The sequence below is a fragment of the Protomyctophum bolini genome, assembly GCF_963924005.1.
Source record: "Protomyctophum bolini genome assembly, chromosome: 4".
In the NCBI taxonomy this organism is placed as follows: domain Eukaryota; kingdom Metazoa; phylum Chordata; class Actinopteri; order Myctophiformes; family Myctophidae; genus Protomyctophum; species Protomyctophum bolini.
Genome location: NC_137865.1, coordinates 36,054,428 through 36,076,659, shown reverse-complemented (window position 1 = coordinate 36,076,659; position 22,232 = coordinate 36,054,428). Strand labels below are relative to the sequence as shown.

Sequence of the window (22,232 nt, the reverse complement as noted above, 5' to 3'; positions counted from 1 at the left end):
CCGCCATCTGAAAATATATTGTTCCAGGGACCCCCCAGAGTCTAACATTTGAGTTAAAAGCGTTCGATAATATATATTCAACGATTTTCACACATTTTCACTATAAATAGCAGATCTTCTATTTTTCCAACAGCTAAAGTTTAAAATACTGGTTAAAGTGGGTAAATGACAAAGCGACACCTAAATGGGTTAATATTACATGAAGAGACTGGGGCTTTCCTCTAAACTTGACATCACAACTAATTGAAAAGCGATAATCCCTTGTGGTGGGAATAAATCATTTCAAAAGTCCACCATAACCCATCCCTTTTGGACGGCTTTAAGTATCACAAAAGTCCTCTGCTGTCTATTGATAAAGTAACATGACATACAGTACATTATAGTCCAATTCTCTTTATAGCAGAAATATGTAAGCGCCGTCTCAAATCCACTGTTTGCGCTCTACTACAGTAGCCACTAGTATCATGTCAGTATTAATTGGATAATGGTGTCCAGTGTCGTGCTATGGGGCCTTTTGAGTGAGTGAACTCTCTTCATTGCTAACGCTAATCCAATTTAGGTATTAGCAGCGTGAAGGGGTTTAGCCGTGGGGTTTTGGCCCATGCATGCAGACAGTTGTCATTGCTGTTATTGCGTGAGAGGGAGAGTTGTAGTGGAAAGATTGTCATATAGTCATCCACCCTGGAACAGAGAGCATTGTGGGTAGACTCAAGGTGTTGCGGAGATAGTGGTGACAGGCTCAGGGGTGTCTTATTAATAGCTACAGCAATGCAACAGGTTTCATCAGCCTGCGTGGAATTGTTTTGTGAGCCCGGCCTGTTTGTCATTGGCTGAATTTGCTGTCTTTCTTTCTTTCTTGCTGATAGGGTTGTGTCCTGACTGGGCGGAATGGGATCCTAACCAGCCTGTGGAGAATGCCAGAGAGGCCATGCAGCAGGCAGACGACTGGCTTGGTGTGCCACAGGTAAGATGGACACCTATAGAACAGACGTAAGGTCCGCACACTGGGTAATGCTCCAGATTGATTGATTGATTGATTGATTGATTGATTGATTGATTGATTGATTGATTGGAAGTTCCTTACACCATATAGTGGACATTACATTGCAAGCCTCTTAGCTCTTCATCAGATGAAGATGTATAGTAAACACAGTTCATAAAAACGCTCACCTTGTTCTATAGGTGCCGGTCAGTGTTTATATGTACAACCTTTCACCGGAGCTAAAGTGTTCTTCTTCCTGTATCAGTGTCTTTTTATGCATACTGAATACATACAGGAGAAATCAAATTACATTTATTCATATCCATATTTACTTTGCTGTCCCAAAGGTCCCCATCATTTGCATGTATTATTTTCCACATCACTAGGATGTGTAGGTGTAATATTTCATTATTTCACCTTCAGAGGCACTACACATGTGTAATAATATGCTTGTGTTCACCTGAATAACAAACAGAACAAACCCACCGCATGTTACCATTGCGAGGGTGTTTACCCTAACACAGGGGTTCATATAGCTATCCTCTGTGAGGCATTACATTGGTGACATAGCTGAGAGGTGTGTGTCATTGCTGTGTTGACTCGGGGGGCGGGCTGGATTCCAAGGGGTCGGTGAAAGGGGATGTGGCAGAGGTCCGCATGGCTCAGACTAAATCCCTGCTGGCTGGCTTACCGAGAGCAGCGGCCATTAACCCACGCCGTTGTGTCGTTAAATATAGACAGAGAGCAGCGTGGCTTTATACCCTGCTGTGTGACAGAGAGGGAAACTAGCCCAGAACAGGCAGAGAGAGCGAGTGCACGCGCGGGAGAGAGAGAGAGAGAGGGAGAGAGAGAGAGAGAGAGAGAGAGATGAGCGAGTGGGAAATAAGACGGTTTAATCCATGCTAAATGCCATTCTGCAATGCTTGACAGGAGAAATTTGTACACAGAGTCAACCAAGCTTACATGTTTAGAGAGGACCACATTTCACGCTAGAGATGCTTGCCTCATTGGCCTGACTGACTCCCACCGGAGCCTCCCTCCCTCACCTCCTCTTGCTAAACTTAGCCGTGCTATACAGCCTGTGAGGAGAATCATTTAAAAGGGAATGAACTGCCCATAAAGATAAGCAAACAAATCATTCGAGTATGTGTGTCCGTATGTCTGTCTCTGTGTCCGTATGTGTCCGAGCACGGAAAGCTGCCACACCTAAAGTGGCCAGTACAGTACAGCACAGAATAAAGTGGCACAGAGTACACTACAGTACGAGCCCTGGGCCATTCCTGGGGCTCTGGATGTTCCAGGGACCCCCGCACAGTGCACTACAATACAGTACAGAGCACAGTACAGTAACTATAACAATAAATTTATAGTTGCACCGATAAAACACCTGCCAGCGATGCTAGCAAGTAGAATACATGTTTTTCAATGAGACTGGCCTGATGTACCGCGAGCGTGCAGCGATGTCGTCCACCCCTCCTATATTCGAGTCTCTATTTGAGCGAGGTTTCCCAAACACTTATTGGTTGAGATCTACAAAAACGTCTTTTTTTATGTCACGATCCCTTTAATTATACATATTTTTTACTCATATTCCAGGTGATTGCCCCCGAAGAGATAGTGGATCCAGATGTAGACGACCATTCAGTCATGACGTACCTGTCCCAGTTCCCTAAGGCCAAGCTGAAGCCTGGCGCTCCCCTCAAAAACAAACAGCTATTCCCCAACATGGTCAAGGCATATGGACCCGGTAAGTGCTCAAAACACACAGGTTATTGTACTCAATCGTTGCACAAGTACAGTTTGTCGATATAATACAAGGTTTAAGACAGTGGGATACACAGGATAACCTTTTGGCCAGCTCCTCTCTCCTTTAGTCCCTTTGTAGCTGCAATGTTCCTGCTTTCAGTGTAAATTCTCGACCCCTTTCTTCTCTCTCTCTCTCTCTCTCTCTCTCTCTCTCTCTCTCGTCTCTCCCCATTCCCGTCTTCCCTTTCCCTAAAGGAGAAATGCCTTTGCACATAATAGTTGGTGTAGCACTAGCACCACCACTCTTATGGCTTTGTATTTCCTACCATAGGTATTGAACCTGAGGGTAACAAGGTGCTGAAACCAGCTGTGTTCACCGTGGAGACTGTGGAGGCAGGAAGTGGCGAGGTGCTGGTGTATGTGGAGGACCCAGAGGGATACAAAGAGGAGGTACTAGGCTGTTCTGCCCGGCCGATACGGATGAAAAAGCACTCGTTGTGGTTTCAAATCTGATTTCAGGAGATCCGTCTCAGTCTGAATGCGACAACCTGATCTAAATCATATTCCATGTGACAGATCTGATTCAGGCTAGATTCGGGCTAGATGTGGCTGCCAGTATAAATGTGACAGATCTGATCTGGTCACTTGCAAATGCAGTGTGAACGGTCGCGGCTAAAAGATCAGATTTGAGAAATAAATCAGATTTGACTGGATGTGACTGTAGTCTAAATGGGGCCTAAGTTCAACGGTATGTACGGTAAATGACTTTTGATCTGACATGCCTTGTTCTCCATACAGGCTAAAGTGAAGCCCAACAAAGATAAACATGGAACATACACTGTTACCTATGTGCCCAAGGTGGAGGGTGTTCACAGGGTAAGAAACCGCTGCCACCAATTCATTTCTACAGCTACACAAGGAAAAATCTCCTCCCAATAATGACAAGCAGCTCTTGGATTTGAACGCAATGTCAAAGCTCTTTTGCATGATGCGTCCTCCTCCCCATATAGGTGAAAGTGTTGTTCGCTGGTCAGGACATTGACAAGAGCCCCTACACGGTGAACGTGTCAAAGGACGTAGGGGATCCAAGCAAGGTCCACGCCAGAGGACCAGGCCTGGATGCCACAGGAAACCTGGCCAACAAGCCCACTTACTTTGACATCTATACAGCCGGTGAGTAGGCAAAGTACAGTACGATCAACACACACAGGGACTCAGAGATGTTAAAGAATCATATAACCGTGGTGACATGGTGCTATATCCCATTCCCCGCTTTTGACGTAGATCTACGTCATTACAAATAGTTTGTTCAATCAAGTGTTCAATCAATCAATCAATCAGATCTACGGCAAATTATATTTTATAGTGTTTATGATCGATGGTGTAGTAATGCTTTAGCATTGGGTTGCTACAGTAGGTGATGGTGTAAGCAGAAAAAAAGCGTCCAACCTGATCGGCGCGTGCATCCACGTGCACTGTTTCTGATTTCTGGTCAAAACAAGATTTATTCGACGGCCCATAGCCAATAGCCCATGCTCGCGGTAATCCTTTGTGGTCTCCAGGCGATAGACGTATATCCGTTCCGCATTGGAAAATACTGGCTGGTGGTACGGGTGAATTAATTAATTAACGCTGGCGTTTAATTCTGTGTTTGTGTGATAGCTGATCCGGTCATTTCTTTGCTCAGGTGCCGGTAACGGTGACGTGAGCGTTGTGATCGTGGACCCTCAGGGCAGGAAGGACACGGTGGAGCTCGTCCTGGAGGACAAGGGGGACAGCGTTTTCCGATGCACGTACTGTCCCATGATGGAGGGCCCCCACACCGTCCATGTGCTGTTTGCCGGGCAGGAGATCCCCCGGAGCCCGTACAGCGTAAACATCGCCGAAGGTGAGCCCCCCTTTAGAGTGTCCAGGGGACACTATATTTCCACATTCACTCCAGAGGCCCGGAACCTCTTTTCTCTGTATTTTAACTTTTTTCATAATAAATGCCCTTCTTCTATTCTAACAAAAATATCCGAGCTGGGCCGCAGTTTGAGCTTGTAGATCGGCTATTTTAGCTGTTCTTTTTTTTTTGCAATCCTCAACTGTTTTGCTATTTTTAATTGGAATTAAAATTGGAACTGGAATTGGAAAGTTAGTAATATTTATGTTAACCTTATGAACTTAAATACAATACATTGTACATAAAAAAGACAATAATATTTTAATACTAGTCATTAAGCTACTAATGTAGACTGAAGTAATAATAACTAAAGTGGGTTATGATTGCATGTTTGGAATTGTAACAGCCGTTATTAACCTACGGGACAGATTAAATTAAGGTGGGGGTCCTCGGGCACCAGTTCTATGCTTTAGATGACTGTCAGTCGGTACTGGGGACATTGATTGATTGATTGAAATCTTTATTAACAGTTTGCAGAATTACAGTACATTTCAAGCACAAACTCAATACAAAGACTGTTAACTGTGAGTGGACGACCCAATTAAGCCTTACACTTGTTTACAACAGGGTCCACATTGTTCAATTCATCAAAACATTTAGAGACAAACAAATAGACACTTCTATGTAGTTAAAGAACAGAACAGGAATTCATCATATAGGAAAAAAAGTATATATACAGTGAGGGGAACAGGGGGATAAAAGAAAAGAAAACGAAAGACAGAGTGTAGGGCGCCTGCACACAACACCATGCGTTGATGCCATGTGTGCATATGTGCAGGCACCCAACACCACGTCCATTCAAAAACATAGTACAATCCATAGTACAAAGACAGAGTGTAGGGCGCCTGCACACAACACCATGCGTTGATGCCATGTGTGCATATGTGCAGGCACCCAACACCACGTCCATACAAAAACATAGTACAATCCAGATACAAATTCAGCTTTTACAGAGGCCAGTTTCGAATTGCAGCCATCCGTAGGTGCCCTTTGAGAGCAGTTTTGAAGGAGCCAAGGGATTCACATGTCTTAATGACTGTTGGTAGGGCGTTCCACATTTTGGTCGCATAGGAGCGAAAAGAATTTAGTCCCTTGTTTGTGCCGAATCTGGGTTGTACATGGTTTGTTGCACTCCCTCTGGTGTTGTGGGTGTGGACTTCGTTTACATTAAGGAAGTATTTAGACAGGTACATGGGTATCTTGGTGGTGTATCTAATCTTGTGGACCAGACCCATTGCAAGATGCTGTACTCTGTCGTCGACCCTAAGCCATCCCAGCCTGTCAAAGTGGGCAGGGGTGAGGTGGGTTCGGGGGGTGAGGCCAAGTAGGAGCCTGACCAGTTTGTTTTGGGAGGTCTGGAGCCTTGTTTTAAGGGCCTTTGAGGTGCTGTGGTACCAGGAGGTGGATGCATAGTCAAAGAAACCTTGTACAAGGGCTCCTGTTAAGGTCTTCAAGGTGTTTTTGTCGACCAGTGAGGAGATCCTGTAGAGGAATCTTGTTCTTTGATTGACTTTTTTGATTACGTTGGTGGCCATTTTATCACCGGAAAGATTGGCCTCCAGGATGGAACCTAGGTAGGTAATTTGATCCTTCCGTGTGATAATATCATCACCAACTCTAACCAAGAAGCCATCTGCCTTTTTGAGATTACTATTTGATCCGAAGAGAATGGATTCAGTTTTTCCCAGGTGTAAGGATAGTTTGTTATCAGCGAGCCAGGTGCAGATTCTACCGAGTTCAGAGCTGAGGGTCTTTTCAACCTGCAGTTTGTTCCTGTCCGAGACCAGCAGTGCTGAGTCGTCTGCGAACAGGAACAAGTTGCAGTCACAAGCTGAAGTCATGTCGTTTACATATATTAGGAACAGTAAAGGCCCTAGTATGCTTCCTTGTGGGACGCCACAGCTCACTGGGAGGGGGGGGGACAGTGTTCCGTTCACTTCCACCATCTGTTCTCTCCCCTCCAGGTAGGATTGCATCCAGCTCACTGATGTGCTATCAAAACCAATAGCTTTAAGCTTGTTAACCAGTATGGAGTGGTTCACGGTGTCAAAAGCCTTTTGGAGGTCCAGCATGACCATGCCGCAGTATTTTCCAGCATCCACCTCGTGTTTGATGTGGTCGCTCAAATAGAGAAGGCATGTGTCAGTGGAGTGGGATGTTCTGAAACCAGATTGGAACTCGTACAACAATTTATTAGTGGCAAGATACTTTTCAACCTGTTCATAGACTATTTTTTCCATCACTTTCGAGATGGAGCTTAGAATAGAAATAGGGCGGTAGTTGCCGGGTTCTAATTTGCTCCCTTTTTTGTACAGGGGGGTTACTTTGGCCAGTTTAAAATCTCTGGGGACCTGTCCTTGTTTGATGGAGAGGTTAACTATGTGGGTGATGACTGGAGCTATGGAAATGGCTGAGTCTCTGAGAAATTTGGAGGGAATATTGTCATGGCCAGTGGCCTTGTGGGGTTGGAGGGCACTCAGTTTCTTAAGTACCTCCTCAGTTGTTACCATTGTCATTTTAAAATCATCTTTACAAACACCTAGGTTTTTGTAGAAGCCTTTGATGTGCTCTACACCAAAACGCCCAGAGTGGGAGGGCAGTTTGTTAACCAGCATTGTTGCAATGTTTGTAAAGAAGATGTTCAAGTGATTGGCTACATCAACCTTGTCAGTGATGAGGGTGTTATTTGATTTGATGTTTATGTTAGTAAACCTGGTTTTAAGTTTCTGACCACAGCCTAGTTGGTTGTTTAGTAGCTTCCAGAGCTCCCGAGGATTGTTTTTGATTTCCTCGGCTTTATCATTGATAAAGTTACTTTTGGCTGATTTGGTCATGGCAATTACACCGTTTCTTAGCTTGTTACATTGGGTTTTAAGGATGCACAGTTTGGTTTGGAGATCACTGTCGAAGCGCTTAGCTAGCTTGGACTTGCATTTAAGAAGTTCAGAGCATTTGTTGTCTCTGGCTTTCATTGCAGTCAGTATGTCCGAATTCATCCATGGCTCCGAGCGGGTTTTGACCCTGATGGTTCTCAGAGGAGCCATGTTGTTTAGTACTGTTGTAAATTTGGTTTTAAAGCCAAGCCATGCTTCTTCGACTAGTGAGCTCCTGAGCACATCGGACCAATCCAGTCTCTCCAGTTCTAGGTTAAAGGCCTCACTAGAGTAGGTTTTGAGGTCCCTAGATATGACTGTTTTGTGACAGTCAAATTTTAGTTTCTGTATTTTGCGGGTACAGAAAATCATAAAATGATCACTGAGCCCACATACAATAACCCCTTTCTTGGAGATTCTGGATTTGTCCGAGGTCAGAATGAGATCAATGACAGTTTGAGTAGAATCACACACTCTTGTGGGTTGGGTAATTAGCTGGCTGAAACCATGCAGATCACAGAGCCGACTAAACGATTTAAACACAGGCACTTCCTTACGATGCATGTCCGTATTCCAGTCGCCAATCAGGATTTTCTCTACAGATTCCTCCCCAGCTAAGCACCCCTCAAGAATATCATAGAACCCGTGCTGATCAGGCGGTCTATAGACGGTGCCAACTAGTACTGATTTAGCATTTTTGAAAATTAATTCAACCCACACAGTTTCAATTTCATCATGCTGTAATTCAGTACGAGTAACATATTCAGTGTCTTTGTGAATATACATGCACACGCCACCACCATGCCTGTTTCTGTCGTTCCTAATGACAGTATAGTTTTCTATTTCTATCTCTGGGTCCTTAGTGGACTCGTCAAGCTTAGTTTCAGAAAAACACAGGATGTTTGCCTTACCGTTTTGAAATAGATGTCTGATCTCTGCCAGTTTGCGACTGAGGCTATTCACATTCAAATGAAACAGATGAAGGCCGTTGGTTTCGACGATTGTGTTAATTTCGTCGGACAACACACTGAGCTAGCTTTTAACCCCACTCCCCCACTCACCACCCATTTGTTCGTTTCTAGCTCAACCTGTCGCTCCTCCACCCGGAGCCCCCCCTGTGCAGATAGTCCCTCAGACAGTGTGCACCCCTCCCGGAGCGAAGGGCGCTGCTCACCCTCCCAAACGTGGCCGACCAAGTTAGTATATGGTCTGCTGGGATGGAGCCCGTGCCTTTTTGCTCGTGCGGACATGCTAGCCGCCGGGCCCCAGCCTCAACCACTCTCTCTATGCTATGCCCTGCATCTAGTATGTTTCCTCCGAATGAGGTCGCTCCAATGCATCGTCTCGGTTCCGTGCTGTGCTTATGGTTGCCTGCTCCCGTGCATCGTGCATCATGTATATATGATCAAGCTATAGCTTGATGTTAGTTTCAGCCTGCTCCCGTGCATCATGTGTAGCTCGATGTTAGTTTCAGGTGATGATTTCAGAGAACGGCGGGGTGAGGTGAGGTGATGTGTAGTAGTGTGCAGTGATTCCCAACACTGGTGCTTGCTAGTTTTATACTACTGCTGGATAGTTGCACCTTAAAAAGCTGCTGTCCATAATTAAAATTTTAAGTTTGTTAAATGTATTCGATTCAATTCAAAGGAGCTTTATTGGCATGAGAAAACATATGTTTCCTCGATAGCGTGACAAAAACTCGCGCTTTCTCGATAGCGCGACAAAAACTCTCGCTTTCTCGATAGCGCGACAAAAACCAAATCAAGTGTCAAAATATAATAAAAAACTGTTGGAAATGGGGAAAGTATACAGTTGGAGGAGGTACAGCATTTTGTAAACAGAGCTATGTCACATTGCGTCATTAATTTATTAATTTGTCAATGTTTTTTACAGTCTCTTTGGGACAAATAGTATACAAAAAACCCTCAGATTTAAGATGTGTATAGCAGCTCTGTTTACATGTGCTGTAGGTCTAGCAGTCTACTTGGTACAGATTTCATTCACTCACTATACGCCAGCAGTTCAAGGACCAGAGTTGGGAACAGTTGGAGTTTGTCAGAGTTTGCATTTGTGACCAGTCTGATATGATTGTGCCGTTGTTCTCTTTTATTCTTTGGCATTGATTTCCGAGTATGAATCATTCCATGTACTGCGATGCCTGCTATATCTGCATTTCTGTCACAACAGTTTGGTTTGAGCAGTTTCATAGGCTATAGGCCTATACCGCATACAGCTTTAAAGGTTTCGTGACATTATTATTCATTTATTTTTATTTTTATTCTAGGTTTTATGACCTCAATTACACCCGAAAAACCTGAACTTTGAACATTCAGTGGATTTTCTCTGGTCTGGGATTTTCTCGGTGTCTGTGAAGTGGTTAGACATATACCATTGGTCCGATATCTCAAACCCTCACCCTAACCCTAACCTCCCACGGGGCAGCACACCTAAATCTAACCTTAACTCTCTCCCAACCCTTAACGCACCCCTCACCAACCTTAATCCAGTCGGACTAATATTATGTCTAACCAAAACCTAAAAAAAAAAAACTACAAAAACCTTTTTTTAAATGTCACAATCCCTTTAATGCCAATCGACTCTATAGTCTCTCGTTTGCAGATGATGATGCTTGATGAGTGATTTTCAGTCTCTTGGGTCAATCTAGACTCCCGTTTGAAAGAAACATCACATCGATGCTGCTAATGCCGCCATCATCAACCAATGGCTACTGTTGGCCTGTTATCTCTCTAATACAACGTTTCTCCATTTAATTATTCCAATCATTAATTTTACAGCCACCAACAACAACGCGTGCCGAGCCTCGGGCAGAGGCCTGCAGCCCAAAGGGGTGAGGGTGAAAGAGGTGGCCGACTTCAAGGTGGACACCAAGGGAGCCGGCAGTGGAGAGCTCCAAGTCTCTGTGAGAGGGCCAAGTGAGTCTTTCTGCTGTCCCGTCTTCCTCTCAACCAGTGGTCCGGGGACCACCGGTGGTCCTTGAGGGTGTTCCAACTTCCATGTGGTCCCCAGCTAAATTATGGAGAGTTGGTGTAACCAAATGGACCCTTAATAGATCTTTGACTCTTGAGAGTGTAAAATGGCTCTCAAGAGTTACACTTTTGTTAAACATCTGCATTACTTAATTTACAAGAAGTCTACACAATTAGAGAATGCTAAATAATTATTTTGATCAACGTTTGCCTGTTACTGTATCTCTCTTAATGGTACCACATCAATACAGCAAGGAATTATATGGACAACATCTTATCCAATGATAAAAAAATAAAATCGTTAGTTTTGGGTCTACCGAGGCTAAATCTCCTCAAATGGTGGTCCATGGACTCAAATGCGAATAAATAATGGGCCTTGATATGAAAACGGTTGAAAACCACTGTTCTGTCCAAACAGTTTTCTCTGCCAGATGCTCTGGCTTGTGAATGTTATTGAGTGTGTTATTGAATGTTATTGAGTGTGTTATTGAATGTTATTGAGTGCATCACAAGATGCATCAAAGTTATTTTGTCAACTGATAACATCCCCAGGTGGAGCCGAGGAGAAGGTGAAAGTGACCGATGCAGGGGATGGGGTCTACGCATGTGAATATTACCCCGTTACGCCTGGGAAATACACTGTCACCATCGCCTGGGGAGGACAGCCTATCCCTCGCAGGTAGGATTCAACTCCCTGTCTCCCACCAACAACTAAGATTGAATTAATACCGCCTTGAGCTAAATACATGTTTATTAATGTCCAAGATTTCACCACACCAAATATGAGGCTGTAGATGACACACTGCAATAGAAAGATTTAGATTGGAAGATGATTGCAGAAAAGACAACAGAGACAATAGAACATTGTTTTATTTGATTATCTATCCATTTTATTTATCATGCTGCTCTTTTACCTTGTTCTGTAAAGCACTTTGTAACCTTTTTTGGAAAAGCGCAATACAAATCAATTCCTTTTATGATTATCATGAACAAAACAAAATCAGAACACACAATAACATCTCAAAATCTCCTACTATTTCAAAGCCATGCATGCAGGCACAACTTAAGTGCATTTATTACTTGTGTTTATTGTGTTGTTATGTGTTGTTTGTGTGCTTGCAGCCCCTTCGAGGTGGAGGTGGGTGAGGAGGCAGGCTTCCAGAAGGTGAGGGCTTGGGGTCCAGGTCTGGTGACCGGCATGGTGGGAAAATCAGCTGACTTTGTGGTGGAGGCCATCGGCACCGAAGTGGGAACTCTGGGTGAGTTCGACCTGTTTTTGTGTGTGTGTGTATGTATCATACTGTATACGAGGCCTCAACAGCTGCAATAGAGGGTATGCGCATGCATAAAGTGAATGGCAAATCGAGTGGCAAAGTGAGAGGCAAAGTGAGTTTAACATAGTTTAACGATTTTTAATGCAATCAGAAAGGACTTTTCTGTTTGGATGTATGGGCTGTCAAGGCCAGAAAGTATTTTTTCACTCAGTCACTCAGTAGGCACTCAGTAGGCCTTCCTGCATAACTTTCAGGGTTGATGATGATGTCATGCACATACCCTCTACCGCGCTGGGTGACCCTTAATGGGCCTAAAAGGGCCATTCACCCTGAGCACTATAACCATAACTGCAGCCAGCCAGTGGTGTTGTTGAGCAGCCCGCACCGCTCAATTCACACAGGTTTTTGAGGGGCGCCAGACCATCCTATGTCCAGCTTTGTGCGTATGTGTGTACCAAATTTTAGATGATTTGATTGGCTGAGCAGATGCTGCTTTGTGCGTCTGCGTGTACCAAATTTGAGATGATTTGTACCAAATTTGAGATGATTTGATTGGCTGAGCACGGAATGATGATGTATAAACGAGTGTGATGTTTTTTGAGTACCACAAGTGCTCTCATCTTGGGAAACCTTTTGTCTCCATTTGATGTCCTTGCTATTCCAGCAGGGACACCAGGTCGAATGCGAAGGCGTGGCCCTAGGCAGGATGAAAACAACTCTTAAATCTAAACGCACTATCAATGCCTCAAATGTTCCCACCATGCAGGCTTCTCCATCGAGGGTCCGTCCCAGGCGAAGATCGAGTGTGACGATAAGGGCGACGGCTCGTGTGACGTGCGCTACTGGCCCACCGAGCCCGGAGACTATGCCGTGCACGTGGTCTGCGACGACGAGGACATTAAGGACAGCCCGTTCATGGCCCACATCCTCCCAGCAGCCAATGACCTTTTCCCAGAGAAGGTATAACCCATTTTAGACCTGAGAACAGATCCCTACAAAATGTCTTCTAAATCCTAAACAGTTTTCTGAAAAACCTATATGTTTCTTTATCAGTGGTGCTCACACTATTTCATCACCAGAATGATAAATATTTGGCCGTAGACACCCCCCCATCTCAAAAAGTGTTGTTCCAGAGACCCCCCAGAAGCATAGATTTGAGTTAAAAACGTTCACTGTGAAAGAATATATATTCATAGATTTGCACCCATTTTCACGATTTTGTAGATCAGCTAACGTTTAAAATAATGGTTAAACTGGTTAAAAGGTCACACAGATGCGAGCCCAGGTCTTAATGTGTTAATATATTAAAAGGAAACTGCAGTTCACCACAGTGCTGCTGACCTTGTCATGAACAGAATATGTTGATATGACATTGTATAGGCTCCATTCATCATAGAAGGATCATGTCGCATTGCAAAGGCCATAGACATAGATAGTACATGCAGGGGGGAAAATAAAGTACATTGAATAATATACTGTCATTTCTTTGCAGGTGAAAGCCTTTGGTCCAGGCCTGGCGCCTAGCGGTGTCATCGTCAACAAGAAAACTGAGTTCACCATCGACGCCCGTATGGCTGGAAAGGGTCACCTCAAGATATACGCCCAGGTAGGAGTCATTCCATCATGGAGCTTCTCTACTTTCCCACAAACCATATTAAATTGTTTCAGCTGATTTTTATTTAGTCTTAGTCTAGTCTTAGTCGACTAAATATCAAAATATTAATCTATTTTCATCCATGCTAAACCCCTTATTCCAAAACTACTTTTAGTTCAAATAGTTAAATAGTTAAAATAGCCATTCTACAAGCTCGCAACGTGTCGATGTAGATTGGCTAGATGAACTATTCAAAAATTATTTTCAAAATAGTAAAAAAAAAAAAGTCAAAGTAGTTTAGGGATAAGGGGTTTAGCATGGACGAAAATAGAGCCCCATGGTATTTTAGTCTTTTAGTCTTATAATGCAATGTTATTTTTGCCAGAAAATAATTAGTCTTAAGTCTTAGTCAACAAAATGAACACTGGCATGGGGGCTGGACCACCTGACATGCGTCGGTATTCACTCATAGGACGCAGAGGGTTGCACCATTGACATCACCGTCACTGACAAGGCAGACGGAACCTTCCTGTGTGTGTACACGCCCACCAAGTCCATTAAACACACCATCATCATCACCTGGGGAGAGGTCAATGTCCCCAGCAGCCCGTTCAGGGTAAGACACGCACGCGCACGCACGCACACACACACACACACACACACACGCACACACACACACACACACACACACACACACACACACACACACACACACACACACACACACACACACACACACACACACACACACACACAGACACACACACACACACACACACACACACACACACACACACACACACACACACACACACACACACACACACACACACACACACACACACCTTGGGGAAGGCTGCCACCCAGACATACAGTATACTGTGTGTAATTCAATATTAGGTGCTGGTTGGGGAAGGCTGCCACCCAGACAAGGTCAAGGTGTACGGGCCGGGAGTGGAGAAGAACGGCCTGAAGGCCAACGAGCCGACCTACTTCACGGTGGACTGCAGTGAAGCAGGACAAGGTAGTAGGAGGAGACGCTGTATGTGCGTTTGTTCGTTCGGTGGTGGAAAAACTACTCAAATGTTTGACTGCCATTTTAGCAGTTTTGGCAGTTCTGTGGTATCGTTCTTCACGAATTTCGGCAATATGGTTGAGGGCCGTGAGAATCCCTCAGGAACTGAAGCTCACGCCCATTCGTCAAAAAAGACCTCTGACCTTTAGATCTGACCAATGAGTAAATTGTTAGGATAGATGCGTGAAACACTGAGCAACATTAATGCTGGGAGTATATTTCTGCGTGTCGTTTAGGGGACATCAGCATTGGAATCAAGTGTGCCCCGGGAGTGGTTGGCCCCGCCGAGGCGGACATCGAATTTGACATCATCAAGAACGACAATGACACGTTCACCGTCAAATACACGCCTCCCGGCGCTGGACGATACACCATCATGGTGCTGTTTGCTGACCAGGTAAACATAGCCATTGTACGAACGATGGAGGGATGGATGGACCAGTGGTAGAAAAAGTCATATTCAAAGTTTTGACTTAGGCCTAGGTAAAAGTATCAATACTGCAATATAGAACTACTCTGTTACAAGTTAAAGTCCGGAATTCAAAATGTATCCAAAAAGTACAAAAGTATTGGCATCAAAATGTACTTAAAGTAAAAGTACTCATTGTGCCGAATGTCTCATTTGAAAATTTCAAATGTCTAAAAATCATTTGAAAATAGCCGATCTACAAGCTTGCAATGCGTCGCAACGCGACACATTGCGAGCTTGTAGATCGGCTACTTTCAAATGGCCGAAATGTATATAGGCTGAAGTTGTTACTGTATATGTTTTGTCTTAATAATCGAAATCTACAAAGTAACTGTATCTAAAGTTTTCAAATAAATGTAGTGGAGTAAAAGTACAATATTTAGATCCAAGATGACTATACACCACTGCATATGACCTTCTTAATACCTTCTCGTCAATCTGGTGAATGACTCCTGTGAATATGTTATGTTCAGGAAATTCCCGTCAGTCCGTTCAAGGTCAAAGTGGATCCCTCGCACGATACGGGCAAGGTGAGGGCTGAAGGCCCTGGGCTCAACAAGACAGGTGAGAACCATGTCCGAATCACAGCCACATTCAGAACCAGAATCAGAATTTAAACTAGAAAAGCAGTTCCTGCAGAAACTGCGTGAGCTCACTGAAAACCTGCAATGTATATGATGTACAGTAGAACATTATCTGATCCGGTCCAGTCCAGGTTTGAAGAAATAAGCCTTCATCATGCAAAAACCTTTACAAAATAAAAATAAAAATACAAGCATAAATAACTTCATAAAGCTGAACTAGATTTATAGCACAAAGTACGTGGAAGTAAATAGATGACTTTAGAGAACTATTGTTTGCTCGCGATTAGTAGACGATAGTCAAAATGTTTATTCTTTTAAATTGCCAAGGAAATGGAAATAATTGGGCATCATGCTGATTAAATGACTACTACTTGGCACCTACAGTACGTCATAACATTTTTGGGTTAAGTTGGGGCGGACGGGTATAGCCCTGACATGAAGCTTTATGTGTGTTCCAGGAGTGGAGGTGGGCGCCCCGACACATTTCACCATCTACACCAAGGGAGCAGGCAAGGCCAAGCCAGAAGTGCATTTCACAGCACCCAGCCCAGGGGGAGAGGCTGTGCGTGACTTTGAGATCATCGACAATCACGACTACTCGTACACGGTCAAATACACCGCTCTGCAACAGGTGAATGTCTCTCTCTCTCTCTCTCTCTCTCTCTCTCTCTCTCTCTCTCTCTCTCTCTCAATCTGGAATCAAGTGGGGATTGTACAACAACACACATGTGTACAAAAGGAAGTTTTAATAACATTGTATTGTATTTTTTTTTATAAATATATTTTTCTTTCCTTGCAGGGTAATATGACCATCTCAGTGACATATGGAGGAGATGCCGTTCCTAAGAGTCCCTTCCACATCACTGTGGCCCCTGCACTGGACCTGGGCAAGGTTCAAGTAGACGGATTGGACACCAGTAAGTCACACACACACACACACACACACACACACACACACACACACACACACACACACACACACACACACACACACACACACACACACACACACACACACACACACACACACACACACACACACACACACACACACAGAGAAAACAGGCTTGAAAGGTTCACCTACAATATGTGGACTCTAACATTACACCAGGCTACATGTTTAAGCATTTATTTCAGTCGATTTCAGCTCAGACATTTATTTCAGACATGCTCTAGTATGTGCTATTAACTCATTTTGGATATTTTTTATTAATAAAAGTCAGTTTTCCTCCTCTCCTGAACAGTTAGTCTTGCCGCCATGACTGTCTCTGTATCAAAAAGAGTGACTGTCATAGTATCTGACTTTGTGTCGTGCAGAAGTGGAGGTTGGAAAGGATCAGGAGTTCACCGTCAACTCGCTGGGCGCCGGCGGGCAGGGCAACGTGGCAGTGAAGATGACCTCACCCTCTGGTCGTCCCATCCCGTGCAAGCTGGAATCGGACAAAGACAGATGTGTCCACGGTGTGAAGTATATCCCCCCCGAAGAGGGCCAGTACAAGGTGGACGTCAGCTATGATGGAAACCCCGTCATGGGGAGCCCCTTCAGCGTGGAGGGAGTGATGCCCGCCGACCCCTCAAAGGTACGCTCTCTCTTCAAGGTTGCAAGTTTTATTATTTTAACACTTAGACTGCGGGATTAAAGCAGGGAAAGGCAACGGGGAAAAAGTCAGGAATGTCGTGATCCGCAGGGGAAAGTGTTAAGATCTTTTTGGGGGATTTCTTGCCTTTATTTGATAGAGAGTAGGTTGACATGGAGAGAGATAGGGGGGTGAATTGGTGACACGCAGCAAAGGTCGTCGGGGATCGGGACTCGAACCCATGACACGCTGTCAAGCTGGATTACCAGCCTAGGTACCTGGACCGTTAGGCTGGCCCAGGCCCAAGGTTGCAGGTTTAAAAACTTGCGCACATCCAGTCCCTCGCTGGTGGTGCTGGACAGTAAGTAGATACAAAGTAAAAGTGCGCACACAGCTCTGCTCCACACGGTGTTTAATTTATTTTAAAAACACTGGCATTAGTATCAAACAACGTTTCGGCCACGGTTGGCCTTCATCGGGTGACAAAATCAATGACGATGACAGCCTCCCTTATATGGTATGTGGGTCACGACAAGAAAACAGGGCAGGTAATAATTGTTACAAACACCATTCCGTGAAAAAAAATGTGGGTCTTGATGGCCTCTTCAATATACTTTATTTGATTGATTTTATTTGTATTTTTTTACCAGCCACAGAGCTTTGAGTACTATGAGTTTTCCTGTTAAAGAACGTATTGCCGTTTGTTATTTGTTATTTATTTACAGGTGCGAGCGTACGGGCCAGGCCTGAAGGGTGGCATCGTGGGCAAACCGGCTCCGTTCGCCATCGACACCAAGGGAGCGGGCGCGGGCGGCCTGGGCCTGACGGTGGAGGGGCCGTGCGAGGCCAAGATGGAGTGCCTGGACCACGGCGATGGCACGTGCGCCGTGGCTTACCTGCCCACGGAGCCCGGCGAGTACGCCATCAACATCCTGTTCGCCGAGCAGCACATCCCCGGCTCGCCCTTCAAGGCCACAGTGCGCCCGGCCGTCGACCCCGCCAAGGTGAGCAAGGTTATTATAATAGTTTGGGGATATTTCTTTATAGTTTTGACTTGATTTTTTTCTAATTCAGTTAGTTTTAGTTCTGTGACAACGATTAGTTTCAGTGTTAGTTTTATTTATTTTCCGGCCCTTTTCAATCCTGCACCTGACAAATAAGTCAGGTGCAGGATTGAAAAAGGGCCAGAGTAAGTATTGTGTAATATAAACTCAAGAAAAGATAGCATTTTATAAAAGAATATTCAGTTACAGATTAAACAACTAAAACTAAGGGCATTTTATCTATAATTTTAGTTTGTTTTAGTTAACACAAAATACAGTTTCAGTTAATTATCGTTTTTCCTTTCCTTTTCTAGTTTTTATTTAGTTCAGTTAACGAAAATGTACATTTTAGTATTAGTTTTTTTTGTTTGTTTTATTTAATTGTAATTTCCTTGAAGGTGGCGGTCAGCGGGCCCGGCCTGGAGAAGGCCAAGGCGGGCGAGCCGGCCACCTTCACCGTGGACTGCACCAGCGCAGGCGACGCCGAGCTGACCATCGAGATCGTGTCCGAGACCGGCGCCAAGGTGAGCACTCCCAAATCTACCTCCACCGGCGTAGTCTGACGACCTTACAGGCGTACGCAAAGGCTCAATTTATGACATTTAGATAGCATTATATGTAGACATAGCACTCTATAGTGTATGCGCATAGTTTCATTAGATATTCCACTGTTAGATGGATGTTTACCATGTGTTGTTCTTGCTTACTGTAAATCGCTCTGGATTAAGAGCGTCTGCTAAATGCCTAAATTATAAATTGTAAATTGCAAGGCGGAGGTGCACATCCAGAAGACGGCGGAGGGTACCTTCTCGGTCACCTACATCCCGCCGTTCCACGGAACGCACATCATCACCATCAAGTACGGCGGCCATGTCATCCCCCAGTGCCCCAAGGTGGTGCAGGTGGAGCCGGCCGTGGACACCAGGGGCGTGCAGGTCTACGGCCCAGGAGTGGAGCCCAGAGGTGACATCAACAATATTAACTGTGCCTAGACAGGGGTTCTCAACTTGTGGGTCGGGACCCCCAGGTGTTTTGGGGGTCCCCAGATGACAGTGAAGTGACCATTTAAGGACTTTTAAGGCTTTTAAGAGCATTACTGCATCAAAAGTAATGAACAAACTATGCTATGAAAACTGGTCAAAGTTGTTAACAATATAAGAAAGAGGCAACCATTGTGAAAATAGCTGATCTACAAGCTTGTAGATCGGCTATTTTCACAATATTTGTCTGTGGAACCGAGTTGGAAGGGGGGTGATTTGGGATATTGTACTATTGATATGGCATAAGTGTTCTATAAATATTGGATCAGGAAAAATCTGTATTCGGCAGATACTCAAAATCTAATGATCGGAATCGGATTGGGAGCTAAAAAACGTGATCGGGACATTAGTTGTATTCTTTATAATCATGTCATGAATCATTCATATATTAAGCTTTCCAATTGTTTACGTGGTTCAATGTGCAGGGGTCCTCCGAGAGGTCACGACCCATTTCATCGTGGATGCCCGTGCGGTCAACGTGAGCGGTGGCAGTCACGTCAAGGTGCACATCATTAACCCGTCAGGCGCCAACACGGACACCTATGTCACCGACAAGGGAGACGGCACCTACCGAGTGGAGTACACCGCCTTCGAAGATGGTAGGAACACACCTTCTTCATTTCATTGAATGAGAGAAAGAAATGGTTTTCAGTGGAGTGCTAGAACAAAAAAGAAAAACTCCAAAAAGGTAGCACATCCAAAGATTTAAATAAATGGTGGGCAAAGTACTCACATTACCATTACCATTATTTTTCATTTTCATATCCTGGGCAACGTTCATCTGATCAATTTAATGCGTGGGTGTATTGCTGAGGTCCCAAGAGAGAGAGAGAGAGAGAGAGTAGTGTTGAGTGTGAAATCGATTGGTTTTCACAGGAAAGCATGTAAACCACAAGCAATAATGGCTTCATGGGCGCTGCACCAGTGATCTAAATTCATGATCTAAAAAGATATTTGTGCATCAGAAATTGTATAGCAGAATCCAGCGAGTGTGACTGTATATTTAGTGGTGTGATATATCAATATACTAGGAGATCTGTATTTAAAAAATCACATCCGTGTGAAGTGAGGGGCACTCACTTCACAACATGACGATTTGCTCATCCACATTGATGTAAATTCCCCATTTGTTGTCAATGGGAATTTAATGTTTGTGTAAGACCAAAATCTACACTAATAGCTGAATATAGGAGGGGCTAGCGCCCCTCAAAAATAGGATATTGTTGCTGTCAGGAGGAAACCATATATCAGTGCTATTGAACAGCATTTACGTCTGTGTGTTGTAACTTGTAACTCCATTGGACCCTCAAACTGTCTGCTAAAACAGATAACTCCACCACCTCTCCACCTCTCGTGGAAGTAATTGAGAATATATACAGTTACAACACCAATCTTGATGAGGCAGTATTGCTTTTTTTTCAAAACATACGGTTTTCTTCATTTACTGAATAATGTTTATTTTTCTTTTGCTGAAAAAATAAACATTTTGGACTTAAGTGGTTTCTTCCCGACAGCAGAGACATATTCATGAACCTTATTAGATAAAGACGGCTTTTTAGATCGACTGACACATCGCAGACGAACAAGTTTATATCTGTTGTATATCAGGCACTATATGAAAGGAGGGTATAAATACAAAATGATACATTTGAACAATGATGTGAAGGGCAAAGAGCATGTGGAGAGAAACAGAGAGAGGGACAGACAGAGAGAAACACATAGAGGCTGTATTTTATAAATAGAGTGTGTTGTGGAACAGAGGCTCTTAGCCAGGCAGGTATGTATGCTGCCATGCAGGGCTGCCAGCAAAACAGCAATATGACAGAGAGGGGGCTGCTACATGGCGGGGAGATGTGATCGTTTATTAATAGACACCTCTAAGTGAAAAGATCACAGGGTGCAGCTCTCTATACTCTACCAGCCCGACACGTTCTAATCTTAACGTTGGCATGGCTGGCAGTGGGAACCAGCTGCCTGTCTTCCTATATCATTATAAGAACTAGCTGTCAGAAAATGGCCGCAGGACAGATAATCACGTCGAAAACATAATGTAGCATCTTGTACTCGTTATATGCCAGCCTGAGCCTCTGAGCAGGAGACAGACAGACATATTTTATGAATTATAAGCAGATGTTCCTTCCTTCCCCCCCAAAAAGGGAGTCATGGCCACAGCACAGCATTATTCAAACCGACAGCTATAATACAAAATGTGCTCGCTTTTTGAGTAGTGTTGATTTCGTCGCCTAAAACCATGACGAAAAATGTTTGTCGACGTAACGTTTTTCACTGATGAAAACGAAATAAAAACCATGCTATGATGACTTAAACTAAGACTAGAAAAATCTATGGACAATTTCGTTAATGTTTAAATGTTCAGGGAGAGTGGTGGAAAAGAGATCATGTAGAACTAAAATGTTTGGTTGCATGCTGAAAATCACAGCGCGACGCGTTGTGCGCTTGTACAGTAGATCACCTATTTTCAGGTTGTTAAAAATCTGCCATTAAGACTGATCTGATCTGCCAAAATACATTTTAGTCGACTAAATCAACTGTAGATTGAGTCGACTAAAGTCTTACGCAATTTCGTAGACTAAAACTAGACTAACACCAAAACATTTGTGTGTGTGTGCAGGTATCCATCTGATCGAGGTGCTGTTCGATGAGGCGTCCGTGCCAAAGAGCCCGTTCAGGGTGTCGGTGGTGGAGGGCTGTGACCCAACGCGGGTGCGGGCCTACGGTCCGGGCCTGGAGGGAGGAACCACCAACCAGGCCAACTGCTTCACCGTGGAGACCAGGTAACAATGAATGACACACACAATGAGGACGCTCATTAAAATGTTATTCCCAATCCCAGCAGTGTCTGTTGAAAAAAAGACAATGCTTTGCACATGAGTCTCATGTCTTATGAATGCAATAAGAATATATTATGCCTGGCTAAGTGGAACCGGCACAAATACACCCTGTTGGTGCCACCAGCTTTCACCACCAGTATGTTCATTTACCACATACTGCGTAACACGAGTGGGTGACTAGGAAATGCGGA

The 22,232-nt window shown here is 44.2% G+C and overlaps 1 protein-coding gene across 1 annotated transcript in view; it reads left to right on the top strand.

Annotated features, from left to right (window-relative positions):
- LOC308314316 (filamin-C-like) overlaps positions 1–22,232 on the top strand; it is a 46,564-nt gene that overhangs the window by 7,545 nt on the left and 16,787 nt on the right. The window contains exons 3-25 of the mRNA XM_080761883.1: positions 867–964; positions 2,579–2,729; positions 3,060–3,178; positions 3,527–3,604; positions 3,739–3,901; positions 4,416–4,616; positions 10,342–10,479; positions 11,086–11,212; positions 11,656–11,792; positions 12,574–12,767; positions 13,300–13,413; positions 13,874–14,017; positions 14,302–14,425; positions 14,713–14,873; positions 15,419–15,509; positions 15,988–16,160; positions 16,329–16,446; positions 16,847–17,109; positions 17,832–18,110; positions 18,548–18,673; positions 18,920–19,112; positions 19,615–19,788; positions 21,822–21,984. Of these exons, the coding sequence (XP_080618009.1) occupies positions 867–964; positions 2,579–2,729; positions 3,060–3,178; positions 3,527–3,604; positions 3,739–3,901; positions 4,416–4,616; positions 10,342–10,479; positions 11,086–11,212; positions 11,656–11,792; positions 12,574–12,767; positions 13,300–13,413; positions 13,874–14,017; positions 14,302–14,425; positions 14,713–14,873; positions 15,419–15,509; positions 15,988–16,160; positions 16,329–16,446; positions 16,847–17,109; positions 17,832–18,110; positions 18,548–18,673; positions 18,920–19,112; positions 19,615–19,788; positions 21,822–21,984 (3,529 nt within the window). The remainder of the gene's footprint in view (positions 1–866; positions 965–2,578; positions 2,730–3,059; positions 3,179–3,526; positions 3,605–3,738; positions 3,902–4,415; positions 4,617–10,341; positions 10,480–11,085; positions 11,213–11,655; positions 11,793–12,573; positions 12,768–13,299; positions 13,414–13,873; positions 14,018–14,301; positions 14,426–14,712; positions 14,874–15,418; positions 15,510–15,987; positions 16,161–16,328; positions 16,447–16,846; positions 17,110–17,831; positions 18,111–18,547; positions 18,674–18,919; positions 19,113–19,614; positions 19,789–21,821; positions 21,985–22,232) is intronic.